The 21,921-nt window shown below is 42.3% G+C and overlaps 2 protein-coding genes across 2 annotated transcripts in view; both read left to right on the top strand.

Moving 5' to 3' along the window:
- Window positions 1–21,921, top strand: part of LOC308308962 (protein NLRC3-like) — a gene marked incomplete at its 3' end in the record, with an annotated part of 204,154 nt that overhangs the window by 91,959 nt on the left and 90,274 nt on the right. The gene's annotated exons all lie outside the window — the stretch shown is intronic.
- Window positions 14,186–21,921, top strand: part of LOC308308471 (protein NLRC3-like) — a gene marked incomplete at both ends in the record, with an annotated part of 41,303 nt that continues 33,567 nt past the window's right edge. Inside the window, 2 exons of the mRNA XM_080753886.1 lie at window positions 14,186–14,191; window positions 21,532–21,818. Of these exons, the coding sequence (XP_080610012.1) occupies window positions 14,186–14,191; window positions 21,532–21,818 (293 nt within the window). The remainder of the gene's footprint in view (window positions 14,192–21,531; window positions 21,819–21,921) is intronic.

The following is a 21,921-nucleotide window of genomic DNA, read 5'->3' as shown; positions in this document are numbered from 1 at the left end:
TGATCACATCCATATGGTTTCTCTCCTGTGTGAATTCTCTGGTGTTTTTTAAGGTTCTTCAAATAAGCAAAGTATTGTCCACAGTGATTACATTGATAAGGGTTCTCTCCAGTGTGAATTCTCTGGTGGCTTTTAAGGACAATCATTTCAGAGAAGTGTTGTCCACACTGATCACAGCCGTATGGTTTCTCTCCAGTGTGAATTCTTTGGTGTCTTTGAAGGTGGGACATTTGAGAGAAGCGTTGTGCACACTGATCACAACCATAGGGTTTCTCTCCTGTGTGAATTCGCTGGTGGCTTTTAAGGCCCTTCATATAAGCAAAGTATTTTCCACAGTGATCACATCCATAGGGTTTCTCTCCAGTATGAATTCTCTGGTGGCTTTTAAGGACCATCATTTCAGAGAAGTGTAGTCCACAGTGATCACATCCATAGGGTTTCTCTCCAGTATGAATTCTCTGGTGGCGTTTAAGGCCCCTCATTTCAGAGAAGCGTTGTCCACACTGTTCACACCCATAAGGTTTCTCTCCAGTGTGAACTATTTGGTGTCTTTTAAGTTTGGAGTAGCTAGGGAAGTGTTTTCCACACTGATCACAGCAGTGTTGTTTTTGCTTAGCCAACCTTCTTTTTACATTCAACTCTGGTAGGACAGGGAAGCCAGACTGATGATGCAACACTGGATTGGAAACAGACAAAGACAAAGGAAAGATTGTTGAGAGGTAGATATTCGTTGTTGAGTTTGTAGAAATACAAATCACCAAATGACATTGTTTTCCTAACCAAAAAATGTTGCATTCCATAAAATGGCGTATTATGTGTATTAAGTAACTTAAGACAATACTAAAATTACTTACTCAATGATTATGTTGATGAACTGTGGTGCACAACATAGTTTATCTCCATCTATTCTACAGCAAAGCTACAGGTCAAATTACAATGAAACAAAAACGTAAAATTGAGAACAAAAATGAGGGAAACCAACAGGGGGTGAAATGGGAGGTAGAGTAAGCAACATACCAAGGTCTTTGTTTTCCTCCTGTTCAGCAGAGTTGAGTTTGAGAGAGTTCATCTTATCCTGAAGTCTGGAGTCCACAGTCAGATCTGATCATAAATGATTGATATCCTGGAAGACTTGTGGAGAAATGACACAGACCAACTCTTCTTATAAGTCTGGGGTGAAAACACTGACTGCTCTGAATGATTGGCCAAAGACAACAATAGAACAATCTCTCCACCAATCACAATCTAACATACTGTGCTCCACCCCTCCCTCCTCCCCCCAGACATGCTCTATGCAACCTTCTACAAAGGTGTTAACAACATTATCTATCTATGACAAAACATATACATATTTTAACCACTAGGTTTAATTTGCCGTAGTGCCAAACGACTTTTAGATCAACTTTCTCACTATGGACTTCCCTGCCAGATGACTTAAATCGGAAAAAAACAAAAACAATTTTTTTTTTTGATTAAAAAAAAAAGAAAAAAAAATTTTTGACCCCATTAAATCTAGTAAACATGATTTCAATCGCGATTTTGCATGTTCCACCCCCATACAACCCCATCTTTCATACAGGGTAGCCATCTTTGCTTACATAACATGTAAAACATAATGGCTATTATCTCAAGAATGCCTGAACGGATTTCCAATCTGTTTTTTTGTTTGAAAGCTGTGAACAGCCTGCACAAACATGGTGCATGATCTGTGCATGGGCGTGCATGATCTGTGCACTATACATTACATGGAAGTCTATGGAGAGGGCTGGCAGGGAGAACCCAAAGAAGGCATATTTAATTGGCAGTAACTGAGTTAAGATCGACAATATAAGGCGCCAATGAAACACACAAGTTATCAACTATCATTTATGTTGTCATTTTATCAACTGGCCCCTTGCCATTTGTTGTTTCAGCAGCTATTAGTGTGTCCCTATAATAGGGAGACAGAAAGGAACTCAGATCTATATAATCCCTTTGTTTTGTTTTCATGTTATTGCTAAAAGTTAAATACATAGAATAACTTATGTGGACTCCATCAATAGCACAAGTGAAGATTTATTTGACACAAGGACATTTCACTTTATGGACTTTGATATCTCAAAATGTAATGAGTGACCACTGACTAATCACAATCTAACACGCTGTGATCCCCCCCACCCCCTTACACGCTCCATGCGAAAATATAATAACCTTCCATAACAATACAATAGCTCTTTCTTTGAATAATATGTATGGATATAAACAATGGGACATATGCTGTGAATATATTGACAGGATTCGGCAATCTGAGCAATATAGTTATAAATCAATATAAATATTAAAGCAGGTGTCAATAGAAATCCAAAAGAACAGACACTGTCAGACTCGAAGCAGGAATCTCTAGTCGTCCTAAAGAAGAAGGGATTTGTTCTCATTATTAACCCTTATGTGGTGGGGAGGAGACAAGGTCCATCAATGTAAATAGCTCAAAGGTAAATTTTTTTTTTTTTTTTTTTTTCAAATTCAATGCTAAATGCCACTTTCAATTATTCAACTCTTAATTACATCTGTAATGAACTGTAATTGACTAATCAAGGGATTAATTATTTGCATTAGATGTGCAATCTGGCCTGACTAGAAGTTTGTTGACTTGTTTTTGAATCCAAAAGAACAGACTCTGTCAGACTCAAAGCAGGAATGTCTAATCGTAAAGAAGAAGGGATGTATATGTTCTCATTATTAACCCTTGTGTGTTGGAGAGGAGACCAGGTCCAGTTCAAAGAAATAAATCATACAAGAACAATATAAATAACTCAAAAGTAACATTTATTGTGTGTTTTTTTTTTCAAATGCAATGCTAAATGCCACTTTCAACACCACTTTACTTACAATAATTCAACTCTTAATTACACCTGAAAACATCTGTAATCAACTGCAATTGACTAATCAAGGGCTTAATTAGTTGCATCAGGGTTGCAATCTGGCCTGACTAGAAGTTTGTTGACTTGTTGACTGTTATTAGATTAGTTAGAAACATGGCTAAGTCTAAGTCAGAAAAGTTCAGAGAAGAGATTATTGCTTTGTACAAAAATGGAAAAGGAGATAAAACAATTGCAAAGACACTGAATGTTCCAAAAGTTTCAAGCTTAGTTGACAAGTTCTAAGACAAAGGAACAGTGGTTAAACTAATGAACAAATTTGTCAGAGGGGGTTGAATAATGTTGAGCACAACTGTATACAAAAGTAATGTGGGACCACTTCACAAACTATCTTTGAATTTGTAAAGGTCCCTGCTATTCATTCTGCAAATTGTTCTGTCATTTACATGTTAAACAACTCTATCGATGTCCCCATGTGTGAAAGAGAGTCTCTCATCTTCATGTTGTTATTCGAGCAGAGCCATTAAGACACATTCAAGGCCGTTCAAGTTCCTACAGAGACTTCTTTTGTACACAATTGCTCTAAATTCCTTCAGAACAATACAACCTGGTGTGGTGAAGGACATGTGCTTGATATGTTGGGCTCATAGTGTCTCATCGTAGTAAATCACAGTTGTTACTAAACAGTTCATGAAGATGTTTTAATGACCAGGCTCTTGGCCAGATCAGAACAAATTAAGACACACAGTAGGCTACATTGTACACATTATCTAATGTGTTAGAATGTAGAACTGCTTGTTGTCTTCAGAATATGTGATAGGCTACATGACGGCTTGTCATTTTAAATGGAATGTGTAAAAATGAGCATACCCACAGAGCTCATATTAACCACAGTTTAAGAAACACAGGATTAGTTGTTAATTTCCTTTTTGCAAAACTGACTGAATTAATTCTGATCAACACTGCCGGGGTCTAGAGGTGGAAAAAATACTCAAATGTTTTACTTAAGTAAAAGTATCAATACTGCAATGTAGAAGTACTCTGTTACAAGTAAAAGGCCTGTGTTCAAATGTTACTTGAGTAAAAGTACAAATGTATTGCCATCAAAATATAGTTGAAGTACCAAAAGTAAAAGTATTAAAATGTTTGAAAATTGCAGATCTACAAGCTCACTTGTAAATCAGCTATTTTCAAATTTCCTTTGCATAAAATAGGGCTACAAATGATTCATATGTTTTATCATATCATAATTGATATCTGTAAAGTAACTAGCAAATAAAGTTTTCAAATAATTCCCCAAATGATTTTGGGGGGTCCCCAGATGATTAACTTCAAGTACAAAATTGTCTTATCACTCAACAGTAAACAAAGTCAACCCAACATAAGGGTTAAGAGCATAATATGTACAATTCTAAAGTGACAAACAAGTTAAGGACTTTTCAATACTTCTAAAATGACATTAAACACCACGGCCATTGTCAAATATTAGAGGCCGAAATTGTGAAAATAGTCGTTCTACAAGCTCCCAACGTCTCGCAATGTGAGGCGTTGTGAGCATGTAGATCTGTAATTTTCACAATATAACCGTGTTATATAAAATGTAATGCCTCAACTCTTACAACATCAAGTGTTCGTCAGGGTGAGGGGGGATAATGTTATGTTACTGGCTGCATTGGTCGTGAACACATACTCCTTCACATCTGGTCTTGTACATTTATAACATCCCCTGTACACTTTTAGGATTAAGTTGCAACGTAAGAACAATCTTTAAATACATTTTACTTCCACTTAGTAACTGGACTGTTGTTGTTTTGTACAGAACAGTCACCAGTCTTCATAGACCACTTTGCATTTCAATACAGCCAAGGTGTCGATGGGCTGGTTCGAGGGTTCACCATTTGCATCCTGGGTGGTCAAAAAGTGGTGTCTTTTGGTATATAATACAGGTGTAAATGTCCTCAAAGAGGACAATGTGATACTCAATCTCAGGCAGGGGCATCAATTGTGTATGGCAGGGGTATGCAGCTGCCATACCCTGGGGTCCAGGGGGGAAAATAAAAGTTACTTTTAAATATAAATCCATGAATGTCTTTTTGTGCTGGTTATTATGTTGTTAAATTACAGTAAAATAACTACAAATGCAACATTTAACAAAATGGTCACTTTAACAAGGGGGGGGGGGGTAAAATGTACTTCTTAAAATAAATGTATTGTGCCTGTTGCTAAGGTATGGCAACATGACTGGTGTCTTAGTCATGTTGCCATACCTTAGCTTTTTCTGAACTGACGCCACTGTACTCAGGCCTGTGGGACAATCAGTTAACCAACCAACCAATCAATCAATCAAAAAACATTTTTTTAATGAAGTTTATTATCTTGTTTTTAATTACTATTACATGAATTATCATCCAGGAAGGTAAAACAGTGTTGACACATCGAACCCAGTGGAACCGTGGGGCAGAAGGTGAACCCATTTTACCATCTCATGCTGATGTGTGGCATTGAATCGGCATGACATGTTTAATTTGCCAGAAAACAGTGTCAGATCGACAATATAAGGCACTAATGAAACACAGAAGTTCAAGTGTCATTAATTTTGTAATTTTATCAATACTGGACCCTTGCCTTTTTGTAATGTTTCCAGGTTCAGCTATTTACCGTTAGCACCTATTGAGATCGGCACATTTTCTGGGGCGAAGTTGGAGGCGATTGGGGGAGTGTTTCTTTTCCTTTATAGTATAGTGCAGTGTTTCTCAAACTGAAATTTCAAGGTCTCCCCTTAACTCTGACAGTGTACAAATGGACCCATTAGTGTCCATTTGTACACTGTCAGAGTTACAGACTTGTTTGGGTCCATTTAAACCCCTTTAAAGGAACCCACAGGGTCCCTTGAATCCACTTTGAGAAACACTGGTATAGTGTATAGTAAGTGAATGGGACTCCAACTTTCAACAGCTGTCAACAATTCTCCTGGGGATTTAGAATTTCAATCTTTGTTAGATGTGTTAATAGACAACTTTACAAACACATTGGTGAAGAAGTTTCTTGGTAAGGAATTTATTCCCAGATTGTACATTATTCTGATAATATTCCCTGACTAGTGGCAAGACTTGGTCTTTTCCGTGGCACACACGAGATTTTCTTTTTTCACACACTATTATAATGTTCTTATTTTGATCATGAGACCCAATTACAGAATGTCAAATATCCAGTTTTTTTTTCACAAATATGTCTGACGCTGATTTACTACGACACTATGACACATTATAGAAGTCCAACTAGTACTATTGCTTCTCACGTTTTATCTGCAAGGACCCCCATTGAGAGTGTACAAATGGCGTAAGCGTCCATTTGGTTCCATTTGTACCCTCTCGCTATTCTATATATTTCAAAGGTATGAAATATATACATATAAATAGGGCTGAAGTGGTTGGTGTGTTTTGTAATAATATTAATCTAAATCTAACTAAAAGTTTTCATGTAATTGTAGTGGAGTAAAAAGTACAGTATTTTCCTCTGAGATGTAGTGTTGTCGAAGTAAAAGTATTGTAAACTGTAAATACTGAAAAATTCAAAAAAAAAAAAAAAATGTGTCTAGAGGGTATCTGCAGTTCTGCACATTTCTAAAGTGACAATTTTACTGACTTTTTAATACCTCTTAAATGACAAATTAAACATTGGCCAAACTGTCAAATATTAGAGGCAGGGATTGTGAAAATAGCCGATCTACATACTCACAACTCCTCGCAGTGCGAGGCGTTGTGAGTATGTAAATCTGCTATTTTCACAATAGAACCGTGTTATACAAAATGTAATGCCTCAAGTGCTCGTCAGGGTGGGGGGGATACCCTGTTAAAATATGATTCATTTTGGGGGGTCGCGGCCTGAAAAGGTTGAGAACCCCTGCTTTCCACCACTGGTAAAGAATGCATAGACGTCGTCCAGATAATAAGCGGCTCACAGCTACTCCCTCTTGTGGTCTCAGTGGAGAACAACGGCCCGGCGGCAGAGGACAAAGCCAGGACGGACCGCGACGGCGGCTGCGGCGCCAAGTTGAGGCTGAGTGACAGCTCTCTGAACCAACCGCAGACTGACGGCCTGCTGATTGACACCTCTCTGAGCCCGGTCCCCGAGGCCGTGGCCGTGATCTGCACCCTCCCCAAAGCCACGCAGACCCAACCCCTCCCCCTCCTCCCCTCCGTGTCCAGCAAAGAGAAGGTGAGGAGCACGCCTACAGCCACGTGCCCTTTTCCACTGCAGCACAAGCACCACACCAGTGTTGTTTTAGACAGCAAATTGGTATTTAGTTTTAGTCATAGTCTTTTGAATAAAATGCATTTTAGTTTTAGTCATAATTTAGTCACCTGAAATGATTTAGTTTTAGTCTAGTTTTAGTCGACTAAATATCATAAGATTTCTTTCTAGGCGACTAAATCTACAGTTGATTTAGTCAACTTAAATGTAATTTTGCAGGCCTTGATGATATCGTAATGACTGATTTTACACTTGGTTGCATGCTGAAAATAGCAGATCTACAAGCTCACAACGCGTCGCAGTGTGACGCGTTGTGAGCTTGTACATCAGCTATTTTCAGCACGCAACACCTGAGAGCAACCAAACATAAAATGACTCTCTTCCCTCCCTAACGTTTTAGTCTAGTTTTTATTGTGTTGACGAAATTGTCAATATATTTAGTCTTAGTTTTAGTCATCACAGCTTAGTTTTTATTCAGTTTTTATTTTGTTTTCGTCAGTGAAGAAAACGCAGTCGACAAACATTTTTCGTCATAGTTTTAGTTGACGAAATCAACACTGCACCCCACACCACACCACACCACATACATATATCTACATTTTCAACTACACAAAAGTACCCCTATCGGTAAGAAACAAATTGACCCTTTTAACTGTGATTATAATGCAATATAAATTTGTATTACTATTCTAAAATATAATGGATTATAAGTGTGATTATAATACACTATAAAGTATTGATGTATTATTATAATACACTATAATAGATTATAACAGTGATTATAACACAATAGAATCTATTATCATGTGTTACAACTATATCCTGGTGGTCTAAATGAAAAGTCAGTGAGTGATCAGTCATTATGAAGTGTTTTGGCCCTGTTTGGCCTAGCTCAGACCTACTCTAGATTGGATACTTTTTAGTACCACGTTTAGTACCACTTTCACACCACTCTACCCAGGTCCTTGTTGTGGAAAACCTGGCACAAGTGGGCGGTGTGGAGTGGTGTGGTGTTGGGCCATGTCAGTGGAAAAGGGGCTATAGACATCAAAGGGGGCTTGAGCCCCTGCCCCTTTATCCGTCTGTAAAAAGTGCCCTCTCCAGACCATGAATGCAGTTTTTACTATGGTGAAAGAAATGCAAATGCCCTCTCTTTCCATGCCATACCTGAAGGCAGCATTCAAGAGAATTGTCTTGTCCAAACTCTCCTGAACTTGAATGCAGCATCTTGTGTTGAAAGAATTGATGATTATGCTTAGTTCAGTGTGGTATCACGCACCGAAAATAGCAGACCTCCAAGCGAGAGGGCGCTGTGAGCTTGGAGGTCTGCTGTTTTCCATATTTCCACCAAAAGGCAGTTTTAGAAATGTCAGCCCCTGCCTCTCTAACATTCTCTGCACGCCCCTTATCCTGGGTGCGGAACCAGGTGTGGTTATTTCAATAAAACCATTGTTGGAAAATGGAAATAAGGCATTTAATTTCTTCATTCTATGTGCACTGTGCAGTGTGCATGAAAGGATATGCTATTCATTATCTGGGTTAGGCAGGCAGTGGACCTAAAGCAGAAAAACATAAAAAAACTATACAATGCAATTGTTTTTGCTAATATCGTGAGTAATATCGATATCGAGGTATTCAACAACGTTATCGAATATTGAAGGTTTTCCTAATATCGCCCAGGCTTAACGCACGCACGCACGCACGCGCGCACACACACACACACACACACACACACACACGCGCGCGCAAACACACAGGTTCAAGTCATTTCCACTAATCTTGGTCACCTTTTTTTTTGGGGTTGTTTGTTCAGATGCTGATGGAGGAGAACGAGTGTCTGAAAGTGGAACTCTCCAGAGCCAAGATGGCGCTGGCCGAGGCCCAGATGGAGAAGGACTCACTTCTGCACCGCATGAAGAGTCTCAAGATCAACACCAGCTAGGGTCAGGGTCAGGGTCAGGGTTAGGGTCAGGGTCAGGGTCAGGGTTAGGGTCAGGGTCAGGGCCAGGGTCAGGGTCAGGGTTAGGGTTAGGGTCAGGGTCAGGGTCAGGGTCAGGGTCAGGGTTAGGGTTAGGGTCAGGGTCAGGGTTAGGGTCAGGGTTAGGGTTAGGGTCAGGGTCAGGGTCAGGGTTAGGGTCAGGGTCAGGGTTAGGGTCAGGGTTAGGGTTAGGGTCAGGGTCAGGGTCAGGGTCAGGGTCAGGGTTAGGGTTAGGGTCAGGGTCAGGGCCAGGCTTTTCTCTGTCCGCAGGCGCCGGGAGGCAGCATTAGCAAGCAACGTGGCTGTTTTTTTTTTTTTGTTGTGTGGATTATTTTCTTTTTTCATTTTTTTTTTTTTTTTTGCTAACTCATCCTAGGTGACGTCAACAATTTGGCAGTCGGGCGGGTGAGGGAAAAAGTTTCTCAAAGCCCCAGTTCACCCAGATTTATTTTTGCCAGCGCACAACTTTGACACTTTTTAACGCAGCCCCAGCGCAAAGCAATGAATGCAGACTCTCTCGAGTGTGACGCGATCGTTCTGTGTGTTTTCAGTTTGTCCGTCTGTATCTACGTTTTAAAAGATACAAAAGGAAGAAACTAAAACGATATCCCCCAGTTCCTTTCCTCATGGCCGAGACGGGAGCGAAAGAACATCGAATGTCATATCTTCAGAGGAATGTCTTTACGAAAAAAAAAAGAAAGAAAAAAGTGACTTATTTTGCACTGCACTGTAATGTAACTTAATGTAATTTAACGCTTTCATATCGGGGAGGGGAAAACGACAACATCTAGTTGCTCAGAGTGTAGAGTGTACAGTAGGCCCATGTGTATAAGAATGTGAACACGCATAACGCAATGAGTTGTTTTTTTTCTACAGACATTGTTTATGCTGTGCGTGTGCGTGCGTGTGTGTTTGCGTGTGCAGCCAGAACAAGCATTTCATTACAGTGAATAAATCAACTCGTACGCGGTACGAGTCACATTCCGTTCCGTGGCTTTTTAGCGGCGGTGTGCTCCCAAAAAGTTCAGTTGCACAGACTTTCTTTCCCCCTATTTTTCTACGTGTAAATAAATAGCTTTAGTGTGCAGCACTTTGAAAACCTGGGCACTGTCCGCTCCCTCCAGTCCCGTAGCTTATAGTCGGGGGACTTAAGGATATCTTGCGCTAATCAGTCTAAAAGCGCGAACTTTTGCACAGATGTAGCCCAGGGTATGCTTTAATGATTTAGCTAGGGCGCCCGAGTCGGCAACCTTCGGGGTCGCCACAGCGGCCAAATCAAGTTGGGCTCCCATTGACTTTCTATACAGGAGGAAAATACCCAGAAAAAGATTTTTTTTCTGGGTATTTAAGTAGGATCTGAGGGGTCTAACTAGGGGTTTGTCATCATGCTGAATCCATTGCAAGCATTTGTTTTGCACAAAAAACATTCCTTGGGCTAGAAATGGCATCAGAAAACGATGCATGTATGGGTAAAACTGATGACTCATCACTTTTCATCACTAAACCATTGTTTTCTTGAGCCATTTGTAGCCCAAGGAATGTTTTTTGTGCAAAACAAATGCTTGCAATGGATTCAGCATCATTACAAACCCCTAGTTAGACCCCTCAAATCCAACTTAAATACCCAGAAAAAAGTGTTTTTCTGGGTATTTTCCTCCTGTATAGAAAGTCGATGGGAGCCCAACTTGATTTGGCCGCTGTGGCGACCCTGAAGGTCGCCGACTCGGGCGCCCTAGCTAAATCATTAGAGCATACCCTGGGCTACATCTGTGCAAAATTTCGCGCTTTTAGACTAATTAGCGCGAGATTACCATGTCATCTCCCTTAGGCCCCCGACTATTAAGGAAACTCCAGACATTGGATTCTCAAGCAACCGGGGATTGGAGGGAACGTGACCCATCTGTTATCCAATAAATATAAAGCATATTAGAAACTGCGACCAAGTAAAATATGGTCACATTTGAGCTGCCTGGCTATAGTATATAGTCCTGTGTGTGCGTGTGCTTTTATGTCAATTTCTATATTTGCATAACGTTTCACGTGTAGTTTTTATTTCCACGGACAAAGTGTTGCCCAGTGTTGCTGCTGTCAGACACAAATGGAACAAAAGTGATTTTGTGTTCCTGGCGAAACGGGCTCTTCACGATGGCCAGTCCTATTTACAACGCAGAGTTCAGTCCGTCAATCCACCCCATTGTCCATCGTGATCTGTACGTGACTGTCCAAGTCCCCACTTGAACTAAACGCTCACTTTGGTCTGGCCCGGTTCACTTTGGTCTGGCCCGGTTCACTTTGGTCTGGCCCGGTTCACTTTGGTCTGGCCCGGTTCACTTTGGTCTGGCCCGGTTCACTTTAAGTTGAGCAACCTGACATTCCTATGTTAGGCATGTCATCAGGCAAACATTTTAAATACATTTAAAAAAATAGCGCGCCGTAAACAGCCGATTTATAAGCTCACGTCGCGTCTTTAAGTGGTGGTTCTGGCTCGTGTAGATTAGGTGGAACACGACTATGTCCTCTGCACAACTACAGCAACGTGAAGACTTGAAAAGGCAGAGGAAGGATTTGGAACACTTTTTGATTGTACCTGAAGATTCTTCTTTGTTGTGCCTCCGATAGACTCCGCCTCTCTCATCATCACACAGCCCCGCCTCCATCTGGGAATCTCCACCCCCTTAAAACCGGTGGAGTAAAAAGATTGAAATGAAAACCGTAATAAGATGTATTGTCTGTCAAAGCTGCTGAAATATTAATGAAATAAAGAAGGGCATCAAAGTGAAATGCTTTAGTGTCTAATTTGAACTAATGTAGCTTCGTTGGCATGAATGGATTTGTCAAAATAAAGGTTCTGTCTTCGTACACCAGTGACATCACTAGTGACATCATCACCAATGACAAAGCAAATTGGGGCTGCGATCGTTATCCACAACTTTCCAACATCCCATGGTGCATTGCGCAGAAGGCCAGCGGCATTTCCGGCGTCGCAGCCGAATGTGATCTACAAGCTTACAACGGTTGCATCTGTGACACGACGTGAGCTTGTATGTCTGCTGTTAACCGGAAGTGTCCCGCAGATAATGCTACAGTAAAGTCTTTCAGAAACGGGTGGATAGACCTTATTCACACCGCGTCCATCTTGGATCACATGACCACATGGGGTGGCAGCCTGCATTACAAACCTTTGTAAACAATGGAGTGATGGTCCCAAAATATGAGTTCTGTTCAACCAATTTATTTTTACCAAATGGGCAGATGACAACATCGACATCCCAAAAAGGATTCAATAGAAGGGTATATCCACAATATTCATGGTAGTTAGGTTGCAGTGTTACTCTGTACAAAGACTTGCTACAGTATCTGTGCAGACTAGTGCTTGCTCTGCCATCATATTAACTTACTGTATCATGATTTTTTGCATATTAATCAGGAACAATCTAACAACAAATGGTTAATATGATGGTGGAGCAAGCACTGCACAGATAAGTCTTTGTACACAGTACAACCTAACCTTGAATATTGTTACCATGGATGTAATCAATCCTTTTACTGTAGCGCTCTAATCCTTTTGGGGATGTTGATGTTGTCATCTGCCCATTGGTCAATTTGGTCAAAATAAATTGGTTGAACAGAACTCATATTTTGGGATCATCGCTCCACCCCATGTGGTCATGTGATCCAAGATGGCCGCGGTGTGAATACGGTCTATTGCTACATCTTAACACCATTGCTTTGCAATGGTGTGTGTGTGTGTGTGTGTGTGTGTGTGTGTGTGTGTGTGTGTGTGTGTGTGTGTGTGTGTGTGTGTGTGTGTGTGTGTGTGTGTGTGTGTGTGTGTGTGTGTGTGTGTGTGTGTGTGTGTGTGTGTGTGTGTGTATGTATATATATTGGTTCCATTTGTACACATACAGTTAAATTAACACTAAACTTTACAGTGTAGAACGGGTCTTCAACAGGGGGTCCTGACTGGACCCCTAGGGGGTCCTCGCTGGAACCCTAGGCCTAGGGGGTCCTGACTGCAGTAGGAGCGAGATCATTTAGCGACCTACAACCGGGTCGCAACGTGGTCGGTAGTTTTCAGCGACCGGGTCGCTAAATCTACCGACCGGCCTGCAGTTTTAGGTCGGTAGATTTAGCGACCCGGTTGGTCGCTTTAGCGGCCCGGTCTGTTGATTTAGCGACCCGGTCGCTGAAAACTACCGACCACGTTGCAACCCGGTTGTAGGTCGCTAAATGATCTCGCCCTCTCTCCCTGACTGGACCCCCTAGGGGGTCCTCAGTTTGTGGGATACTGTAGGATAATTCCTTTAAATGAACAACTTGAATCCTCGCATCCCTATTCTGGGGAGAACTTTAGCCAAAAATAGCATTCTTTATTATTATTGCAATCCCTGCAGTAACAGCTGTCAACCATAACTGTCTTAGCACAAAACGTTATTATAAATAATACTGAGAATCCTAAACCATCAAAGTACAATACATAAACCCAGGATACAAAAAAAACAAAAAAACATTCAAAGTTTCAAATGTAAAAACAAAAGATCCCATCAAGATTTGGCGGGCCCCCTGTAATAACTCTGAGGACCCCCCAGGGGTCCTGGACCCCCCCGTGGAAGAACCCTGGTATTTGCTACTACTCCTTTTTGTTTTCAGAGCCCAGCTACAATAACTTTTATGCTTCAATTATGATCTAATTTAACATTGTTCTGGAGCAGTAGCAGAGCTATTAATGAGATAGGCTCAGGGGTCTGTCTGGGGGGGTCCTAGGTGAGGAAAGACCCCAATCAAAAGTCAGAAAGGTTATTCTGGCTGCTTTAAAAGTGTAATAAATGAACTCAGGATGTTTTAAAACCTACAAAATAACTCTAATATGAAAATCTGACATTAACTGGCGTGCTGTTCTAGGAGGTCCCAAAATAGATAACCCCCAGAAAGGGGGTGGGGGTCCGGAACATTTTACACCCATCGTTTACTCATTCGATTCCTTGCTTGACCCAGAAAACATAGGATCGGTATGTTTAATTAAGTTTCTAGGTTGTCTAGAAGCCAATAGCACAAATTATGTATTTTATTATGTCTGCCATTTTGAACGTCCAAAATGGCGGTTGGCATAACCGCATTGAATGGCCAGGGGTGGATGTTTTGACAGTATGCACATATAGTCATGACTCATGATGACGTTTTGTGTGTGTGTGCGTGTGCGTGTGCGTGTGCGTGTGCGTGTGTGTGTGTGTGTGTGTGTGTGTGTGAGAGAATATGTGTTGATGTTTGGCTGTGTCTACATATGTTAATGTTTATATGATGGTCAGTATGTGTGATTGTATTCAGGCTAACCATGCACACATACAAGCTTTCATGTTGTTCTGTTGCCTAGTATCCTGTGTGCTGTGTTTATCCAACTGTAAATACTTCCTCTGTGATAAAAAGGCCAGCTGAAGTGCTCCATCCTCCTGTACTTATAAGTAGCTATAATTTCTATAAACAATTAGTAGGGCGGGAGTGGCTTATTAATAGTGGCGTTTCCATAAAGCCACTTTTTGCGCATTAACGGCTTATTCGCTAAATCTTTTTATGGAAACACTTCAAAATGCGAATAAACTTTCATTATCCGCAAAAAAAAATTATCCGCTTGGAGGAGGAGGATTTTGAGCCTTTATCGAATAAACTAAATGCGCTTAAGTGAATGGAAACGGGTCAGACAATAAATGCGAATAAAATATGACGTTCTGGTCCATATCGTCCTCCTATAACACTTTCCCCCGCCGCTTAATTAACGTCCATTGTATAGCGTTAGCCCACAAAACAAACCGGTTGTTGCACACAGAGTGACCCTTCGTCATCACACCGTGATGCGCGTGCCAAGTGGCCGTACAAGCTCATAGCAGCTCGCATCTGCGACGCTGCAGGATGCAGTCTGCCCGGAGGACTCAACCGGGCGGCGGGGCGGCCGCCTCGGCTCGGGGACGCCACTCGGGGCACCCCGGCCGGGGTCGCTTGCTCTGTGCTCCCGCCGGCTGCACTTTCTCCGCGGCGGTGCGACCGGCTCTGGGTCGGGATGCGTGTGTGCAGCGAGTCACAGCAGTGCCCTCACGTCTCTCACCTACCTGTCTGAGCCATTTCGCCTACCCTCAATTCTGCTGTCAGACTGTCCATGTTTGCAAATTATCTCTTTGTCATTTAAATATTATAGTGACTGTGACAGTGGTGTCAAGTGAATCTAACAGTTTATTTGACATTTATTATTTACATCACATTTTATTCCTAAAAAATGGCAAAATAGTTTTTTATGCCTGTTGACAGGCAAGGTTGATTCTATAGGCTAGCATATATCTTATATAGACCTATATAGGCTAATAGCCTACATATATATTTTGTATAGCCTAATGTTAAAACAATATAGGCCTACAATACTGTTCATTTTACAATACTGTTCAATACTGCACCAAAGAATGTATAGTATCGGGACATGGATTAATTAATTATTTGGGCGCACCTGATTCCAATAGCTCTGTATTTATGTGATTACTATGGAGTGCATAGGATAGCCGTGTGTAGGTTTGACATGTAACACCACTGTCACAGTCACTATAATATTTAAATGACAAAGAGATAATATGAAAACATGGACAGTCTGACAGCAGAATTGAGGGTAGGCGAAATGGCTCAGACAGGTAGGTGAAAACACAGACATAGAAAGGTAGACGCCTCTTCCGGCTGGGGGGTGCTGGTCCAAGACTCCTGGCAAAAAAAATAAAAAGAATTACGGAATTCTTCCCTGTGCGTCACAGAAGCGGAAATTCGGTCGGCCAATCAGAGGCAGATGGGGCGGGTTTTCTCATACGCAACGCTGAGCCGTGCAACATCAGGAACTGGATGAAAACAAAACTGGAGCTGTCACCAAACACTCAGAGATTTGTGAAATAAGTTCCCAGAGAGAAACATGGTCGTTTCATGTACAGCTCCGGGTTGTACAAACAGATGCACATTGGAAAATAGAACGCTGGAAATCACTTTCCACAGGTAAGTAACATGATTCATTAATCTGTCTAATGAATGTAGACGAGAATGTGACCAAATCCTGGATCCAACTCCATGTCTGGTATTGACACTTGCTTTGGCCATATAAACGTGCCAATAAAGCTCCTTTGAATTGAATGGGAAAAGTCCCGGGAAAGACGCTCTGTGATTGGCCAGCAGTTTTTTTGAGTGACAGTCTGTCTTCCACACTCCGCCATTTCTGCCAGGACTCCTTGACCAGGCGCGCCAATGAATTGCAGCGGCGGGGGAGGTATCTAGCTTTTTATATCTGTGGGTGAAAAGACTCTCCTCCAAGGCGAAAATGCCAGGCGAAAGGACCAAATGCGTGTAGGCGAATATGTTATAGGCGAATATGCCTGACACCGAAAAAATCAGCCCCCATCCCAGCTCTGTGCACTGTGTGCAAGGCAAGCCCGCGGGAAGTATTTACAGCACGTCGGTTAGACGGACCCAGGCAGGATCTCCCAAGAATCGCATTTCACCAGTTTAATGGAAACGGGCTAAATTCGCTTTGTCTTAATGCGTATTTCTGATAATTTGCTTCCCTAATTCGAATACGTTTATGGAAACATGGCTAATGTCAATGTTTTGTGCAATGTCTGCTTTATTGTAATCATTCTAATTAACTATTTATTTATTTATTTTCTCTGTTAAGAACTTTGCTTCATCTTCTGCTCTGTAAAGCACTTTGAGCTGCATTTCATGTCATGAAAGGTGCTATACAAATAAAGTTGTATTATTATTATTATTATTATTATCTGTATTCTTTAGGCTGCTACTAAGTAGACTGGCTGCTACTTACTAATTATGTTTACTTTAGTCACAGGACCAGAGCATCATGCTGTTCAGTGCCATACACAATTGGCATAAAACCGGTATTTATGTCAGTGACCTGCCGGTCACAGATTCGCCCGGTTTGATATCATACCTGCCGATTTTTTATATTGGCCGATTCCGATTTCCATCCCTTTAGTTAGATCATAACATTATGGGTTGACCATATCGTAAGTGGACCATAAGTTACACTATAACACTATTGCTGGTGGGAAAATATGTTTTTTTTTAGAGTATATCTGTAGTGATAATATGGCCATAGCTATACTAACACTAGATGTAGTGATAATATGCAATATGGCCATAGCTATACTAAAGGCCCATTCCCACTGGGCCAGATAACAGATAAAAAAAATCTCTTTCTCCAGATATTTTTCCATTCAAAGTGGATGGTAGATACAGATAAAAAAGATATTTGCCACAGATAAAAGTATCTGTGGTAGATATTTTCTTTTATCTGTATCTACCATCCACTTTGAATGGAAAGATATCTGGAGAAAGAGATTTTTTATCTGTTATCTGGCCCAGTGGGAATGGGCCTTAACACTAGATGTAGTGATATGGCCATAGCTATACTAACACTAGATGTAGTGATATGGCCATAGCTATACTAACACTAGATGTCGTGATAATATGGCCATAGCTATACTAACACTAGATGTAGTGATAATATGGCCATAGCTATACTAACACTAGATGTAGTGATAATATGGCCATAGCTAACACTAGATGTAGTGATAATATGTCCATAGCTAACACTAGATGCCAAAAAAATGAAAAGATCCTGTGTTTGTGTTGTGTCTCCCCCCTTCCCCCGCCTCTCTGTTCGTCGTCTCCACACAGCAGAACAGTGTGTTGCGCTGGCTTGCCTCCGGTTCAGACGATCACATCTCCTCTCCTATGAACACAAATTTGTTTCCGTAGCCTGTAGCCGCTGCCTGGAGTCTATGGGAGCGACTTTGCATACTAATGTCTTCAATGAGTTATGGCCCGCCTAGTATTTGACAGTCATATCACATTTCTTTGTGTGTGTGTGTGTGTGTGTGTGTGTGTGTGTGTGTGTGTGTGTGTGTGTGTAGGTTTCTCTTTGAAGGCTCTCAGGGTACAGTGTTGTACACAGGAGACTTCAGGTTCGCCAAAGGAGACGCTTCCAGGATAGAACTGTTGCATTCTGGGAGCAGGTGAGCTAGTGTGGCGGAGAGAGTCGCATCCCCAGCCTGAAGCCTCAAAAGTCTAGTATCTGCTCTCGTTCCATAGGGATGTCCCTTTGGAGTGATGGTTAAGATATTGGACTTTCACGCGGGAGACCCGGGTTCGAAACCGGGTGGGGAGGTTCGGATCACCTCCGCTACATTGGTGCCGTGACCCGGATCCGGGCTTCCCAGTAGGAGGAGGTCAAAGGGGGAGTGAGTGTGGCGGAGAGAGTCGCATCCCCAGCCTGAAGCCTCAAAAGTCTAGTATCTGCTCTCGTTCCATAGGGATGTCCCTTTGGAGTGATGGTTAAGATATTGGACTTTCACGCGGGAGACCCGGGTTCGAAATCGGGTGGGGAGGTTTGGATCACCTCCGTTACACTAGTCTCTCTTTCTTTTTCTCATTACTTGTGCCAGCAGGGCGCATAAGTACTGCGTTCGGCTGCGTATGTATGTTGGTGTCTGCCTGTGATTAAGCCTGTAGCCCAATCAGGGACCAGCATTTCTGGCAACGTCATCATTAACAGCCAATGAGGGACCAGCATTCCTGCTGATGCCAGTGGTGAGCACACCTTATGATGCACTCTGCTGGTGCACAAGTAGGCCTTGTGCAACACCTGGACAGAGTTCTAGTTTGCCTTTGTTTCATTCAGCTTTTTCAAAGTGACCAACAGTCGCCACTCGGAACGTTATCGGTTGCATTTAACATGAATTTGTTCTATAAGCGCACATTTTACCATCCTTTTATAATGGACGACTTGCTTATCAGGCAAGTGGGCATGAATGACATTAAGGCTAAAAGGATAACGCAATACTTTACTAGTTATTCTGCCCTGATGCTGTGTATCTGTACAGTAGATAGTGAACAAAAATCCACATCTCCAAAAAACGTTGAAGACTGTCAGATTATATCTGTAAAAAGCCCAAGCCCAAAGTTTCCAAGGCCCTGTTTTAAACACACAAAACAATGTGTTGGCAGGGGGAGAAAGATCTGTGTCTGAAGCAGTTACTCTGTTACTTACTAGCTGAGGAAAGCATCACAGCTGCTACTGTACTTACTACTGTAGTTGCACTGTCACACTGTGTATTTTTGGTTTCTTTCTGAAAGCTGAAAGCCTCTGAGTCAAAAGGACCGGTCGAAAAACACTGATTTAATGACTTCATAGAATCAACCCCTCCCCTAATTACCATTCACCCAACACTGTGGGTGTGGCTAACTTCAGCTGGGTCACCACCCACCATGACAACCAGGCATACTTAATTAACTGGTGGTTGTGGCCACATAAAAACCAAATTTTAACTCTTTCTGTACACTTTTTAGGAAAATAATCCTCCTCCTATTATAAGCTGGGCCCTTCGGGCGGCCCAGCGTCTAGTCGGCGACCTGGCCAACTCGGAACAATGTAAATAGGGAATGAATGCCCCGCCCTTTAATGCAAACCCCATTATACCTGTTTTCATAGGACCCGTTTTGACCATTTGTCTGCCTGTGTCCATTTATGCCCATATATGGAGATATCTGTATCTGTCTGTCTGTCGGTGTCCATTTTATGTCCATATATGGAGATCACTGCAGTTATAGTTCTGGGTCCATTTTATGCCCATATATGCCCATATATGGAGATATCTGTCTATCTGCGTCCATTTTATGCCCATATATGGAGATCTCTGTATCTGTCTGTCTGTGTCCCTTTTATGCCCGTATATGGAGATCTTTGTGATTCTGCATCCATTGTATGCCCATATATGCCATATATGGAGATATCTGTTTATCTGCGTCCATTTTATGCCTATATATGAGATTTCTGTCGCTTTTTCAAACAGATGGTCAAAACGGGTCCTATGACAACAGGTATAATGGGGTTTGCATTAAAGGGGGAACCGGCACTGTGTCTGCAACACAGTCGGAGGCACAGACAGATACAGAGATCTCCATAATGGGAATAAAGGGACACAGACAAACAGATGGAGGAGGAGACAAACTTAATGCAAACCCCATTATACCTGTTGTCATAGGACCCGTTTTGACCATCTGTTTGCCTGTGTCCATTTATGCCCATATATGGAGATATCTGTATCTGTCTGTCTGGGTCCACTTTATGCCCATATATGGAGATCTTTGACCATCTGTTTGCCTGTGTCCATTTATGCCCATATATGGAGATATCTGTATTTGTCTGTCTGCATCCATTTTATGCCCATATATGGAGATCTATGCAGACACAGTGCCAGTTCCGGAAAATCCTGAAGTCAGACATCAGAATCCGAACCTTTCGTGCTGGTTCCAGAAAATCGTGTATCGGGTTGGGTCGGGTCGAGGCCGAGCACTGCACTACCTGCTGCGGTGGGGAACGCACGTGCCGAATTTGAAATAGGGAATGAATGCCCCACCCTTTAATGCAAACCCCATGAATGCCCCACCCTTTAATGCAAACCCCAATATACCTGTCATAGGACCCGTTTTGACCATCTGTTTGTCTTTGTCCACTTATGCCCATATATGAAGATCTCTGCACACACAGTACCGGTTGCAGAAAACTCTGATGTCAGACTTTATGCCCATATCTGGAGAACGCGCGTGCCGGTGGGAAGAAGGGTTCTCGACATACGCGGATTACATACATACATACACATTCACAGAGATTTTGTGTTGACTCATGTGGCGTACGTGATGTCAGAGCCTTTTATGAAGTGATGTCACAATGACTCAGCGCTTGCGCCGATTTCCTCCGGAACAGCCTGATGTCAACAATCAGCTCCGCATAAGGAGATTCCGAACGTTTCGCGCCGGTTTCGGAAAACCGCATGCCGAGTCGGGCCGAGGCCCGGCACTGCACTCCGCGCCGCAGCGGGGAACGCGCGTGCCGAATCTGAAGCCGGTGGGACGAACGGTTCTCGAGATACGCGGATTACAAACAAACAAACAAACAAACAAACAGACAGAGATTTGTCGCATTTATAGATAGATAATACCTGATAATCATGTTTTAGCGGAGAAAAAAATCATAACACTGCATCTTTAAACGTTTTTGTTTTTTTTTTTAGGGCTGGGATGCGATTCAAAAAAATTATCGAATTAATTACAGGCTTTGTAATTAATTAATCGCAATTAATCGCATTTTAATCGCATATTAATATTTGACCCGAGAAGCATTTTTTTTTTCAAGTAAAACACATTTTGTTGTATGAGTGAATCAACGAGTGAGTTTTTTAAATCTAAATTTCGCATCCACTGGGCCAAGCAAAGCGCTCTGATCGGCTACTTCTCCCTTTGCGTTTGTTGTCTCTTCTTGGTTGGTGCATCGCTATGATTAATTAATCTCAATTAATCAGTTTCTCAGCCCTAGTGTTTTTATGTCTCTCTCTTTCGTCCAATCAGGCGTCATCGGATCAGGACACACCCACGACCTCCACGCTCGTCGACCGGGAGCAAGGAGGGCCCGCCTCTTTCGACGGGCGGCGTCAGAGGGAGGAGGAAATGATTGGCAGCCAGAGCGTCCAATCGGAGGAGGAGGAGGAGCTGCAGGGGTCTCAGGAGTCGTCGGACTTTGACATCCCGTGCTCGCCCGGGTCCCAAGCCCCGCCCATACAGGAACTGGCCCAGTTCTACAGGAAGCTGGCGTCCGGAGAGGAAGTGGTCACCAGGAGAGGAAGTCAGGGTTCCACGTGAGGTGTGGGGACCCCCCTCAGAGACCCCCGTGGGGGTCCTTGAGGGGGTCCAGGGGGTCCAACGTTAAATGTGTTCATTTAGCATCACAATCTGGAATTA

Source organism: Nannobrachium achirus (assembly GCF_963921795.1).
Source record: "Nannobrachium achirus genome assembly, chromosome: 23".
Taxonomy (NCBI): domain Eukaryota; kingdom Metazoa; phylum Chordata; class Actinopteri; order Myctophiformes; family Myctophidae; genus Nannobrachium; species Nannobrachium achirus.
Note: the sequence above shows the minus strand (reverse complement) of the source record. Positions and strands in the feature narration are given on the sequence as shown.